General features: G+C 50.1%; 1 protein-coding gene across 9 annotated transcripts in view; it reads left to right on the forward strand.

The window, feature by feature from the left end:
* The window catches only part of GPC3 (glypican 3), a 142,051-nt gene that overhangs the window by 82,308 nt on the left and 46,578 nt on the right, over positions 1–13,165 (forward strand). For 8 of the 9 annotated variants that reach the window (XR_011143428.1, XR_011143429.1, XR_011143426.1 and 5 more), the window contains 2 exons: positions 1,346–1,471; positions 13,022–13,142. Coding sequence is in view for 5 of the 9 variants with exons in the window: in XM_068956862.1 (XP_068812963.1) it covers positions 1,346–1,471; positions 13,022–13,142 (247 nt within the window). In the remaining 4 variants the exon portion in view is untranslated. Of the gene's footprint in view, positions 1–1,345; positions 1,472–10,367; positions 10,658–13,021; positions 13,143–13,165 lie in introns of all 9 variants that reach the window. The other variant, XR_011143427.1, reaches the window with a different exon arrangement.

Here is a 13,165-nt window from a genome sequence, read left to right on the forward strand (position 1 = left end):
GGTGTCGAGCCTGGAGGCAGGAGGACTTGGGCCACACTCTGCCCATGTTGGCACGGACTCTGCATGTGCAGGCTGTGAGTCTGATTGGGGCTGAAACATGCTGCTTATTGAGCAAAACCTAGAGCTGAACAGCGCAGGCTGCTTTGCTGGCGTTGGATGTCTTCTCTTTGTTTCGTCTGCCCCCAGCTGGTAGCGTGGAGCTGAGCATGGGGAGCAAAGCTGAGCTTGGAGAGGAAAAGTGCCGCCTCTGCTCCCCAAACGCCCCCGGGCGCCCCAGGATAAGTTCCCTGCGCCTGGCCCTGTGCCCTCCAGCCAAAGGGGAGAGCGATTGCAAATGGCTAGAAGAAGAAAGGAGAAGGGAAGCCTGTCACGCGCTCTGCAGCCTGGCCCACAGGGACCCGCTCTAGAGCAGCTCCACACTGCTTTTTACACTTGTTTTGTCTGACAGCCCGTTGCTTCTCCTGGTCTCCCTGCAGAGCCGAGGGGGCACGGAGGCAGCACTGCCGTGGGTATCCAACCCTGGGGAGTGCTCCCAGCTGGAGGTGATGGCCCCTCATCCTCTGTCCTGGTGAGGAAGGAGGCCGAGAAGTAACCTGCTGCCAACGGGGGAAATGTGCTGAACCGCAGCCAGGAGATGATGAGGCCATGTTTTGCTTCCTCCGATCCCTGCTATTCATATCCCTGTGCTCTTTGCAACTTTTACCTAATTAAATCTGCCGGCGTTTCCTGGCGACAGCAGCTGGGTGCTCCCACGTGCCCCTGCCGGGGCAGACCTGGACGGGAGGACCGGGGCACCGTGCTGCTGCTGCCTCAATGCGCCAGAGTCTCCCAGCCCAGCCGGGTCAGGGGGACCCGGCACCTCCAGACTGCCGCCGAAGGCGGGCCGCGACGGCCAAACGCCCACGTCAGGCTGCCCTTTCTCAACAGGGCTGCCGTTGCCTGTGGCGAGGCAGAGGGGCTGGCAGCTAGCGGAGCGCTGGCAGCTCAGGCACAGCACTGTGCACGCACCGCCCGGGCCAGCGGCACCTTTTGCTAGGTGCTGCGGGAGCGTTTGGCTCCGACCTGCTATGTGGGGGGCTCGAGTCCCGCTGCCCCTTCTGCCAGAGGCACTTCTGCTCTAAGACATGCAGGTTCAGGCCTTGACCGAATAACATCAGGGGACGATGCAAAATGCTGCCCGAGATGAGAAATAAGACTGATGCTTGCCAGCGCCCAGCTGCCCTCTTGCTGCGGGGAGCGACTTACGTTTATATTTGGTTGTGTGACCACCCTCACTGATCAGAATGCACCAACACCCTCATCTTTTCCTCTTCTAACTGAGCGCTGTTTTTCCCCTTTCTTTCAGGGAGCTCATTATGAAGCTGAAGTCTCACAGCAGTTTCTACAGCAGCTTGCCAGAGTACATCTGCAGCCACAGCTCTGCTGTGCAGAACGACACCCTGTGCTGGAACGGACAAGAAGTCGTGGAGAGGTGAATCGTAGCTCTCTTCCCCTCCCTTTGCCAGCACTGCTCAGGTTTTGCTAACACAGGAGCAATTTGTGGCCAGGACACTGCTCGTTTCCCTGCTAGTCTCTCTTATCCATAAGAAACCTTTTGCAGAACTGATGTCTGCTGCACGGCGGCTCAGAGCGATATGCAAAGTCCCCATCAAGGGGGGATGTAGTCGCATGCTGGGTTTGCATCGTGGTGGGTGGGTGCTGTCCGGCCACATGAGGAGCGGAGGAGCAAGGGCTGTGTGCAGCCGTGTCTGTGGGGAGGATGGACCATGGCGGCGAGGGGTGGCCGCCCCATGGGGGATCGCTCCGGCAGCTCACAGTGCCCGCAGAAGGAGCGGCTCCAGCCCTGGCTTGCTTTTCTCTGCCTTGCCCGCTGGGTCTGAGGCTGTCCTGACAGTGGCTGGGGGGTTAATGAAGGCAATATAGGATGAATAGTATAGTGGAGAAGGATGTGCTAATGGAAACAGAGGTTTTCTTGCAAAAATCGCCCCTCAGAAACGTTGAAGAATGTGGAAATAGAACTCGGAAATGTTTCTTATAATTATACCTGAGTCTCATCTAATAAGCCTGCTTTGCAAAGCATCCTTTGCTATTAAATAGTTTCCAGAAGAGAAGATATAGAAATAAAATCAAGAAGTGATGAAACATTGAGATATTAATTATGACTTCTTGATCAGTAGCCTCAGGTGATAATTAACCTGTGCTTGCAATACTGACCGGAAACACTGAAGGGACCAGAAAATAGCATTGAGCTGTATTTTAAAAAATTACTCGAGCATCTAAGATCACACACTTAAGAAAATGTACTTACTTTGCTTGAGGAAAAAGGTGTCCTCTGTCGGTACCATTTCTGGAAAATCTTGCATTTCCGAGCTTAGTGAGAAGTACAATTGAAAAAAGGGATTATTTCAATATCGTCTCGCTGCTTGTTAATTAAAAAACATCTTAAAATAGTGCCGCAAACACTGCAGCTTTGCAGAGGAGGACCTGGGGTGGGAGCTCTGCCTCCCACGGCTCACTGGGGCCACGGCCAGGTAAGGTGACTGCCTTAACCAGGCCCCGGCGAAACCAGGCCTGAGGGAAGAGCCAGAGAAGGAAAAGTTGTGAGTTCAAATGCTCCTAGTGGCTTGTATTTGTGGGTTAACTGTGGCTTTAGATGGTAGCCTTTTCTTCAGCTTTCTGCTTAGAAAAGCCCTTTGCCTTCCTCCCCAGTTCAGCAAGCAGACAACAGTGGAGCTGCAAAGTAGCAGTAGCAATTGTATGTTGGACAAAGGGGCCAAGACAGGTTTTGCTTTGATTCTGCATGGCTCAAGCGCAAGCTTTAGGAAGCTCAGCCTTGCCCCAGAGTGCCTTTCACAGGTATTTGCTGGGCTTACTCAGGCCTGGGGCTGGGGTTTGCAGTGCAGTGCAGGGCAGGGTCAGTGTGCGGCACAGCAGCTTTCCCGGTTCAGATTTGCGCACCTGGAGGATGTGCGTGGTGACCCCAGAGCGTGAAGATGCAGCTTTGGGAGGTGCTGGGCGTTTCCAGGAGCGCTGGTGCGGAAGTGGCAGGTGGCCACGGGGCAAGGCTGGTGCGACTTGTCGGCCGCAGTCTGCCCGTGCTGGGGCTGAGCACCGTTGCTGGAGAGCACGCTGGGCTGATCCCGCCGCAAACCGCCTCCATGTGGTGGGGATGGGGTTCGTGGGTACGTGGTGCTGCTTTAGAGCAAAGCAGGTCGTGTGGGGGTTGGTGGGTGCCACAGCATGCAGGTGGGGCAAGGCAAGGGGAGGATAAAGTGTAGGTACGTGAAGGGGGCACCACATTGTCAGCCTGCTGGCTGCCTAGTTATTAAGTCAATGATGAACTCTTTTGCTGGGCTTGGAGAGAGCACGTCTGTCCATCCATCTCCTCCTTCCCACCCTCCGATTTATCATGCAGCCACCACCACCTCTGCCAGGTAACGTGAAATATTGATAACAGCTCTGTTGCAGGAGCTGTTGAAGTTTTGCAGTTGTGAATGTTGAAGCTTTTTGCTGTGAGCCAGGCGACAGCCCCGAGCGAGTGCAGACTGGGGAGGTCTCTCCGAGAGGGAGAGTCATACATGGTGGTGACAAAGCTGAATGGAGAAAACAATCCGTGGTGCTGCTCTCCCAGGGCTCATTTGCAAAATGTGCTTCTAAATGAAACAAACGCCTAGTGAAAATCAGCTCCAAAGCTGATCGTGTTGCTTGATGTAGAACTGGAAGTGGTCAAAATGGACTAGTGATTGTTTGGCTGCTTCAGGTGTTTGGATCTCCCAATGTGAGATCCCTTTCAGAGAGTCAGAAGATTGTTGAAAATCAGGTGCATTTAAGGTAACGGTACTTGAGTAACCCGAGTCACCGGATTATTCAGTCTTTTCCCCAGGAGGGAGACAAGCAGCTGTTCATGCACAGGAGCTCTTCTGTGAGCTGCTGTGATAATATGTAGTATGCACTTGAGTATTTCTGGCATAGCTACAGCTATCCTGGTGTGGGAATGACATGCCCATGTCAGTCATCCTTCAGGCTGCAGCTTGACACTGTTAACAAGAAATTTGATGTTTTTTTGAATCTCTGGTATTAAGTCCAGGATATTGACCTGATAGTTGTCCCAAGCGTGTAATTACTGTCAGAGAAAATGGTCTGATTTTCTAGGTTATGGACATGAAAAGTATACTTTCCATCTTCATGTTTCCCTGTTGGCATTGTTGGATACTGGCTTTTGCAAATGAGAGGCAGTTGTTCCTTGCTCAGGTCCTCCTGGAAGTTCAGCAGGCTGGACAGGAGGACACTTAACCTGCTTCCTGTAGCCTCTACCAGCAGAAACATCGCTGCAGCTATACTGCTGCTGGAAAAAAATCTGATCACTTGAAGCGAGTGTTCAGTCTCTGTCCCTTAGAGACAAGCCAGGTCAGCGTGGGCCTGGCTGTGCTTTGCTGCCCTTTCTGTAGGGCTTGTGGCCATTTACCTGTCATGTCTTTAATGTGGTACCTGAGTGTAATTAAGTTAGAAGCCCTGCTGGTTTATCCATTTCCTGACCTCTCTGTCATATAAAAATTTACTGGTTGTTCTAAGCCCTTTTCCCATAACATGTTAAATTAAGCCTGGAACAGCAACTTCACAGCCTCGTGCCAGTGCATTCAGGTACCTAGATAATAATGACAGCGTGTATCCTGCTCTTTGACGCAAATGCTCCCTTCTGCACCCTCTATTCCTCCTCTTGGGTTTTTCTGAATCAGTATTTACTCTGTCCTGTTTATCCCAGTGCTTTGTAATCAGCAGAGTGACCTCCCGCCAGCCGGACGTGCTCAATGCTGTTCTGCTGGCTCTCGTTTCCCATTCGGAGCCTTGAACCGTTCTCCATTTCCTCCTTCCCCTTAACTCCCTCTAACCAGACTGAGCGCAGCGCACGCCTTTGGGCCTCCGAGGCGCTGCGGCCAGGAGGTGGTTTTAACCTCCGTTTTCCCTGTGCTCTTTCCCCGATACGATGAACCGATGAACCGTTTCAGTGCAGTCCTGCTGTGGGCTCTGCTGTGCAGGCGGTGCTGAGTGAGATCTGCTGCCTTGTTTCTGGCCTTATCCACCTCATTCACCTCTCCAGGCTGAACCATCTAATGAGAAGAGTTTGTCCTCCTCCCTGAGGTTTGATCTCTGTGTTGGTAGCTCGATAAACTTCTCTTATGTGGGTTTAGGACCTGGTGCCTTGTCCTACTGGACATAGCATCTTGCAAACGGTGGCAATCCCACAGGGGAGATTGGGTTTCTGGTTGTGTGTTGAGAGGTGCCTGTGTCTTCTGCTGTGCTGTTGCTGTGTGGTTGAAGAACATAAACTGAAATGGGGAAAAAGAAAAGGTAGCACATTGCTGCTGTATGAACATGTATTGTGCTTTCATGGGAATCCACAAAGGTTCAGAGCAAAAGCTGTGCTTGGTGCACTCCGCTGCTTGCGAAGGGGTCACAGGGCTTGGACGTTAGCGGTGGCTGGGGACCAGACCTGGTGATTCTTCCTCTTTTCTTATGCACTCCTGTGCACCTCTTTAGAGCTCACCTGGGATCAGTAAGTTTGTAGGCAGGTCCCTGAGATAGCACGGGACACTGTTACCATATTGCTGACTGAATAATTAGCTCATTTAAAGATTTTTAGCTCGAGTTATCTAGGTACTTAGGTACCAGCCTCATCTTGGTTTCTATGGGAGTTAGACATCTGAATCTCAGAGGTGGTGTGAGCCTTATATATATGTAAGCTTATATATAGCATCAGGGTTTTGCAACATTTAATACTAAAAGCCTATTAAAATCTAGATTCTCAGAGTTTAATAATCTGCTTACACTGGTATATTCCTGTAAAGCTCTTCTGAACGGAACAACAGCGGCATTTGCCCACTGCAAAACCTGCAAGTACGTTAAGTATTACTGTTAGATATTGCCGTTTCCAAACTGCTCAAGATGAACGTGTATGTTAATCTAAAGCATCCGTGGAGCTCTTCTTCCCTTTATACCAATTCCAAATTAATATATTTTTAGCACCTTGCCAAATGCTCTCCTTCTAGGGAGGAGTTTCAGATTTCCCTGTTTTTGCCAGCACGCTGTGGTTTATTTTAATCAAACAAATCATAAACAATGAAAGCACAATTGGAAGCAAGAGAGAAAAATGAGATTCTGTAATTGGAACAAAGGAAATTCCATGCCAGCAATAACCCTTTAGCTCATGAAGGCTTTGGTTATTTCTGGCAATGCAACAAAATATCTGATACAATGGAGTCCCCAAAGAGAGGCTGTATAACTTTTCAAACACATAAAACACAGCTTTGTAGCAAATGTAAGCTTTAATGAAAGGATAGTAGGCAAATGCAGTGGGTTACTGAGTGGCCGTAATTGTTTCCAGAGTATTTCAAAAATGAAGATCATGAATCTTCCTATATTAAGCCTACTTGCTTGGTCTCAGGTTTGGCCAAATTTTCCATAATCTGTTTGTCTTGAACTTTACTGAACTGAAGTAAAAATGGAGGGAGGGTTCAGGCTGTCCTCCTAAGCTGCAGACTCCCATTATTTTGCTATGAATTTTACAGTATTTGCTGTTTTTTCTTAAAGTCCCATCTCCCAGGGCCAGATTATTACTTGAGGCTTCAGATTTAATAAAAACAAACTAATGTCTGCAGCCTGTTTACCAGCTGTAGTGCGTTGCACAGCGTGGTTGGGAGGAGGCAGTGCGCTTCCCTTTGGCGGGGAGCTGATACAGCAGGATCTCAGCGGGCTCTCATGGTAGTGAGCCTGGGCTGCAGGGCGGTTGATACTTGGAAATCCAGCGGAAAATGGGTCCTTTCTGTTTAGCTTTCCTCCCACGGAGAGCGTTTAATCCTCTTGGTTGCTTCTGAAGAAATTTGCTCAAAGCCGCTGGTGGTATAAATTTGACTGCTGACCTGCGAGCTGTGCGATGACTGCAAGCAGCCGCTGCAAGCAAGCAGCTGGGGGCACCTTGCAAACTGGGAAGGCACCCGAGAGCCTTATGTCCCGTCACCCTTCTGCTACATACCTAGACATGTGCCTGCCTATAATGAATGCTTGCATGTTGGTCATGGGATGGGGGGGGACCACACACTCCTGAGGAGAGCTGGCAACTGTGGAGGACCTGTGCTTGCCTGGTCTGCAACTCCCTCCCTACCCATCTCTGGGCTGTAGGAATTGCTAGGGTGGACTGGGTGCCTCTGGAAAGTGGTAGATGGACAGTCCCTCTTTAGAGGGGAAACTGTCAGGGCAAGAAATGATCACCTCTTCTCAGAGGCTTATGAACTGGGGTGGAGTGTGGGATGGATGGGCTGGAGCCAGCTCCTCCAACGTTCTCACTCCCACCTCTCGCGCCGCTGATGTCACACTGATGTTGTCATGCTAAACCCAAAAGGTGGCTGGGCCAGAGAGGGTAAAACGCTGGCATTGCCGCTGCGCCCACCTTTACTAACCCTCGAAAACCACCTGGAGATGAGGCTAGGGCTTCTGCCTGGGGTGCGAGGAGGATGTTTTTCTTTCCTGTCTCCCCTCTTTCCTATCTCTTGCTCCCTATGTAGTAGGGATTGCATGTCACCAGCCCAAATGGCCTGATTTGTGGCTGGAGGGCAGCTGGCAGTGGCACGGCGCTGCAAAAACAGCTCTGGGTTTGGAGCAGCCTCTGAGACCGCAGGGACGTCGAGGGCTTGCCAAGGGTTAGAGAGCCTCTGCCTTTTCTGCTTTTCCTCTTTTTCACCCTTTTGCAGTCTTTTGGCCTCAAAAAAGGTGGGATTCAGCCAGTCAAAACCTAAATTTCCAGTTCAAAGTCTCTCTTTTCCCTCCAAAGGAAGGTTGTTACCATCTTTAATGCTCTCTGAATGACTGTCAAAGGGGAGCTGGGTCGCCCTGTTTAGAAGAAGCCTCTGCAGCCAAAGGGAAAGGGTGAAAAAAGTGTCGTCGTTCAAATAAAAGTCTCAAGGTTTACATTTCCAAGGCTTTCTGCTCCTTTTTTTTGTACCTCTGATGAGAAAAACTGCCCAGGTCTAAGCAGACCAATGGCTCTATCCTCAAGACTCCAGACCATCTTTAAATGGTTAGGGGGGTACAGTCGTGGAGTCCTGGCCTCATCCCCTCAAAGCTGTAAGCAATGAGCTGTGTCTTGAAATGCAGAGCAGCTTTGGGGAGCTGCTGGAAATGCTTCTCTCTCAAGCTTGTTTATTAAGCCCTGTGAAATGAAACCTCTTCCCTCACACTGTAGTCCTGCTTAGTAGCAGCCTATGTTGTATTTGTCCCCTTTCTCTCCCTCAGACAACTGTATGCTGTTTAAATTGTGCAGCTGTATTTGAATAAATACTTTGCAACTGGAAAGCAGGCATAAATTAATTTGTATTTGAATGAAAAGGTTACTTTCTCTTTTCTAGAAGGTGTAATTCTTTATGTTTGACTTGCAGGATTGCTTTCTCTAAATCATGTGTCAAGCATTGCAGTAACTCATCTCTAAGCTTAGCATGGCCAAGTAAGACGAACACACATTCTGCGTTTACTGCCATATATTTTAAGTTGCCTTTGTCATCTTTTCTTCCTTGCTCTGAAATGAAAGCCTGGAAGGAACTGCATTTGGACCTGAATGACCAAACATTCACAGGAGACATCTGTCAATGGTGGGGAGGAAGGAGGGGGAAAAGCCTTTAGTTTGAATTAATACTCTGGCATTTATGGCTGGTGGATGAGAAGGGAGCACAAAGGGTCTGTAGTTGTGCTATCCCTGCAGAAGACCTTAGACCATCAGTGTTTTCATCAGGTGGTTTTCTTAAAGTTGGCCTTAGTGAGGGCTGCTTATCAGCACGTGGTACAATATGACATTTATCCGTGGGAATATTATGTCCCCAGCAAGAGTCCACACCCAGGGAGTCAAGGCAAGGAGATGCAGCTGTCTACCATCTTCATACAGCGAGACACATCAAAGAGAAAGTATTTTGGGGGGTGCTTATGAAGTGGAAACCAGGCCATGCTCATGTTGCGACACTGATGACTCTTTGGTGCAGGGATCTCCCTGGGCCCCCGGGGAGGACTTCATCTGCTGCCCTCTGTACCTGTTCGCTGTTCAGCGCTGATGCTGCCGTGGTAGAGGGAGACGTGTAGGGGGTCTTGCGGAATGGCACGAGGGCCCTGGAGAGGGGCTGTTTGTTGGCGTACGTTGGAAGCAACTCGAGAGGTTTCTCTGTTTCTAAACGGTGGCCCCAGCCTGCTCCAAGATGTGCAGCTTGCAGAGCCCACTGCCTCACCACATCAAATGATTGTTCTCATATAATTATATAAATGGTTCACTTTGGACCTGTTTTGTGCCCTTGTACCTGGCCAGGTGAGAAGCAGCAGGTGGTGGCACTCTGCTTTGCTTACCCTGCCTGAAAGCTTTAGGGTGATTTCCATCTGCAGACTTTTAGGTTTGCTTCCTTCTTTCGTAGACTTTTTGCATGGGAAGGAGGGAGGTTGTCGCTTGACTTCCCCCACCTGCAGGTCCAGCAGGGTCACCCAGGTCATGTCAGGATCTCTGCCTTCCCCAGCATGATTTTGGTGAGCCTTGGTCTTTGGACCTGTTCTTACCTTGGCCTGCTGCAGCTGTTTTGCTCCCTCCTTTGCAATGCCAGGTAGCCTACAGAAAACCTCTCTTGCAGTTGTTACACAGAGTTTAGAAGGGGTTTTGCCCATTCAAAACCAGGCTATTGAGTTTCTTTGTATAAAATTGTTCTAAGAGAGGTACTGTATTAATTGAATTTAGGTGGGCACCAAACGGGCTCAGTTCTGTTCTTACTAAAACCTGTGGGAGATGTATTGTACTGCTCAAATCCGTTACACTTTTCAGCAATGTACTTCCAAGTTCCATCAGTGTTTTAAGTTATATTCACAGAGTGACACCAAAAATGGTAATTTTGTTGGCATCTGAAAGGTCAGACCTTTTACAGAGAGTTGCGTTCGGTTGCCAGATTTGTATGTCAGGTTGGCAGGGTGGCATTAAGTGCCAGTGTGACAAAGTAGCAGCAGGGTTTAATGGTTCACTCCTTCCGATGTCTTACTGCTCTGAGAAACGTTAAGCGCAGATGTGTGCAGAGCAGGGCCACTGCCTGCTTGCGGCAGCGCTGCGCTCCCGCGAGATGGTGCTCTGAGCTTGCGGAGTCCCGCGGAGCGCTTCGCCTTGCCGGCCGCCAGCCCCTCTCCCAGGCACGGGCACTTTCAGTCTCCTACCCACGCCTGGCTCTCTCAGGCCCCAGTTCTATAAATCGCTTGAGTTTAAGTATAGAACAAGCTTTGATTGCAAGTGTAAGTAAGTGTTTTCCTGAACTGGGAGTTATTGCGTCTCATGTAACATATCTGTATTTTGTACTTTCCAGGATAATGCAACTGTTTAAGAAAAAAGAAAAAAAGGCAACCACGTGTGTTTTGGGGAACGTGGAACCCCGACGTGGCTCTGGAGGGAGAGCAGGGCTGCTAGGTCGCTGCATCCGAGCTGTGCCATGCTGCGGGGGAAGTGTTACGCGGTGAAGTGACCGTGCAGGCAGCTGGCCACGTTGTTTAGGAACTGGTGGGGCCTGGGGGATCCATGCTCATGTCTCCGCTTTGCAGTGAGACGCCTCCTGTACCAGGGCGAGCTGTCGAAGTCTGGACACGAGAACGTCCACGGGTACGTGCTTGTCTGTTAGCTGGTCAGCAGCGAGCGTGTGATTTTCTGAATGAAATGCAAATAATTCCCTAACGTATTGGCCTCATCTCTCTGCTCCTGCTTCCCAGAGAAGTGCTCGCACCTCCCTTCTCCCATCCTTTCTTGTCTGTCATACCCGTTTAAGTGATGCACCTTGCAGGTTGGTCAGGCCTCTGCTGTGTGAGGAGCTCCTAGTGTGGCAGGACCTGGCTGGGGACTCGGCGCCAGTGGCCTAGCTCTATCTCCAAAAAAGCCGTGGAGTAGAAATCAAGCTCAGGGCTGTATCTTAAGTGAGATGAACGTTTCAGGTCGGAGTCAGATTCCTATTGCACGGATATAAATCTGGAGTTGTTTCTTTATCCCCAGGTGTCTGAATCTAATCTAAGGTGTCTCGTTGCTAATTTAGAATTTATCGTGGGCCAAATCTGCGTGTGTCCCCAAAACCCTCAGTGCGACCCTGCAGCTGTCGTGGCTGAAGTACCCTGGTCCCTCCCTCCCTTGGAAACCTCTGGGCACCATCGTGGACTTGCTGTCTCAAACTTGCACCGCTTAAATTGGGAGCCTTCAGTGACGGCCCTAGTTGGGCACAGAACTTAGGGTGAAATTCAGGTGGTCTTGTTACGGGCTGTTTCCTCCCAGGGTTTCCCCACGTCCATGCAGCAACAGCCGCATCCTCCCCCTGCAGCCAGGGCCGGCTCCTGTCCCTGTGAGCATCCTCCCCATGCTGGCCCCCCTGAGCCTTCCCATCTCCCTCTCTTCCTTTCAGTCCCCGCTGAAATCCCACTTCCTCCACCAAACCGATGTGAAATGGGCAGACTGTCATCGCCTGGGCTCGTCTGGCCAGCTCAGGGATGAAGGATTAGCGTGTGGGGAAGGGGACAGCGGGCCGATGGGGGAAGGAAGGCAAGGGCAGGGGCTGGGGCTGCTGCTGGGAGCTGGATATGGATGGGGCACAAAGGAGATGATGGATTGCAGAAAGGAGTATTCATCACGTTTACCCACGGCACAGGAAAAGCAGACGTACGGTAAAGCAGGCTGATGCTTAGCGTTATCTCGACCGTCTCGCTTTCGACAGAGGCTGCTCCGGGCTTTGGCAGCGTGTCCTCGGGCCGTACGCTCTTGGACACGTGGGCTCGTGTTTTGTGTTCGCACAGTGCTGTAATTGGGGTGGTATGGTGCTGCGGTGAATCAAAACCGTCCCCCTCTCGAGAAGGCACCTGCGCTCTCTGTGCCACTGCCGTGGCTGTGAGCAATAAGTGATAAGAGGCTGCTCCTGAAGCTGGAGCGAGGTTGAGGTTGGAGCCAGCCACCCTTGTCTCACGTCCTGAACGTCACAAGCTGCTACTCCAGCGCTGAGTGCACTGAGGGAGGCATCCTGTCCTCCTTCTGACGGCCCCTCTTCGCCTCGTGTTTATCACTCTGATAAATTTTGCCATTCTGTACGTTTTGCAGCAGCGAATTTATACATCTCTCCTAATTGCTGATGAAAAAAGGGAGAGCAGGTTTGGCTGCCCTCTTCTTCAGAGCTGCGCTAGAAACTGGCTGCTCAGTAAGAGTTCCCTGTAGGGAACTGGGTCTTGATCTCTCATCCAGCTCCTAATCTGCCTAACGTGTGCTTTCCTGACTCGCACGGTACTTGTGTAAATCGGGATAACGTGCGGTGCTGAGCCCAGCACTGCACCGCAGTCGAGGTATGTTCTGTCTAGGCAGTTACTTTGATCCCCGAAGCTGCATCTCATCAAAGACTGAAATCAGGTTTGTTTGACAACACCTATTTTCCATTAGCGATGTTGACAGCATTAATTATATTCTCATGCTTTAATTCTTTATTATTGAAATCACACATCAGTGATAGCCATTATTTTGCAAGGGGTTGATGTTATGCTAATCAGCTTGTAGTTAAGTGGGTCATCCCACTCATTTTTTTTTGGCTGTGGGCACACTACCATTCTCGTACTGGAGTCTCTGTGGTCTGCCAAGATTTATTTTAAACAAACATGAGTGAGCCAGAATTTCTCAGCCAGCTTTTTTAGGACTCTTGGGTGCAAGTTATGTGAAAATATTTATCCCTGTTGTATATTGTTTAACGTCTTCCTTGGTTACTAATGGACTGGAAAGGACTTCATTGTCCTCATGTGATACAAGTACATAATCTTGCTTCTTTGCAAAAGCAGAATATTTATGGGAATCTTCTGCCTTTTCTCTGTCGTTATTAACTGTTTTACTCTCTCCATTTTGGAAGGGGCTGCTGCTTATCTTGGGATTCCTTTTGTTCTTACTGAACTTAAAAGATCTCCTCCATGTTACTCCATCACATCACAGTCTCCTCTGTTCTCACTCCCACAGGTACGGTCCCCAGATCACAAGGAATGGAGCAAAAGCTCAGCCTGGCACCCACGAGATGAAGATGAAAGGTCCCGAGCCAGTCATCAGCCAGATTATTGACAAGCTGAAACACATCAACCAGGTTTGTTGCAAGCGTGCCAGCAG

This window comes from Struthio camelus, chromosome 11, assembly GCF_040807025.1.
Source record: "Struthio camelus isolate bStrCam1 chromosome 11, bStrCam1.hap1, whole genome shotgun sequence".
Classification (NCBI taxonomy): Eukaryota; Metazoa; Chordata; class Aves; order Struthioniformes; family Struthionidae; genus Struthio; species Struthio camelus.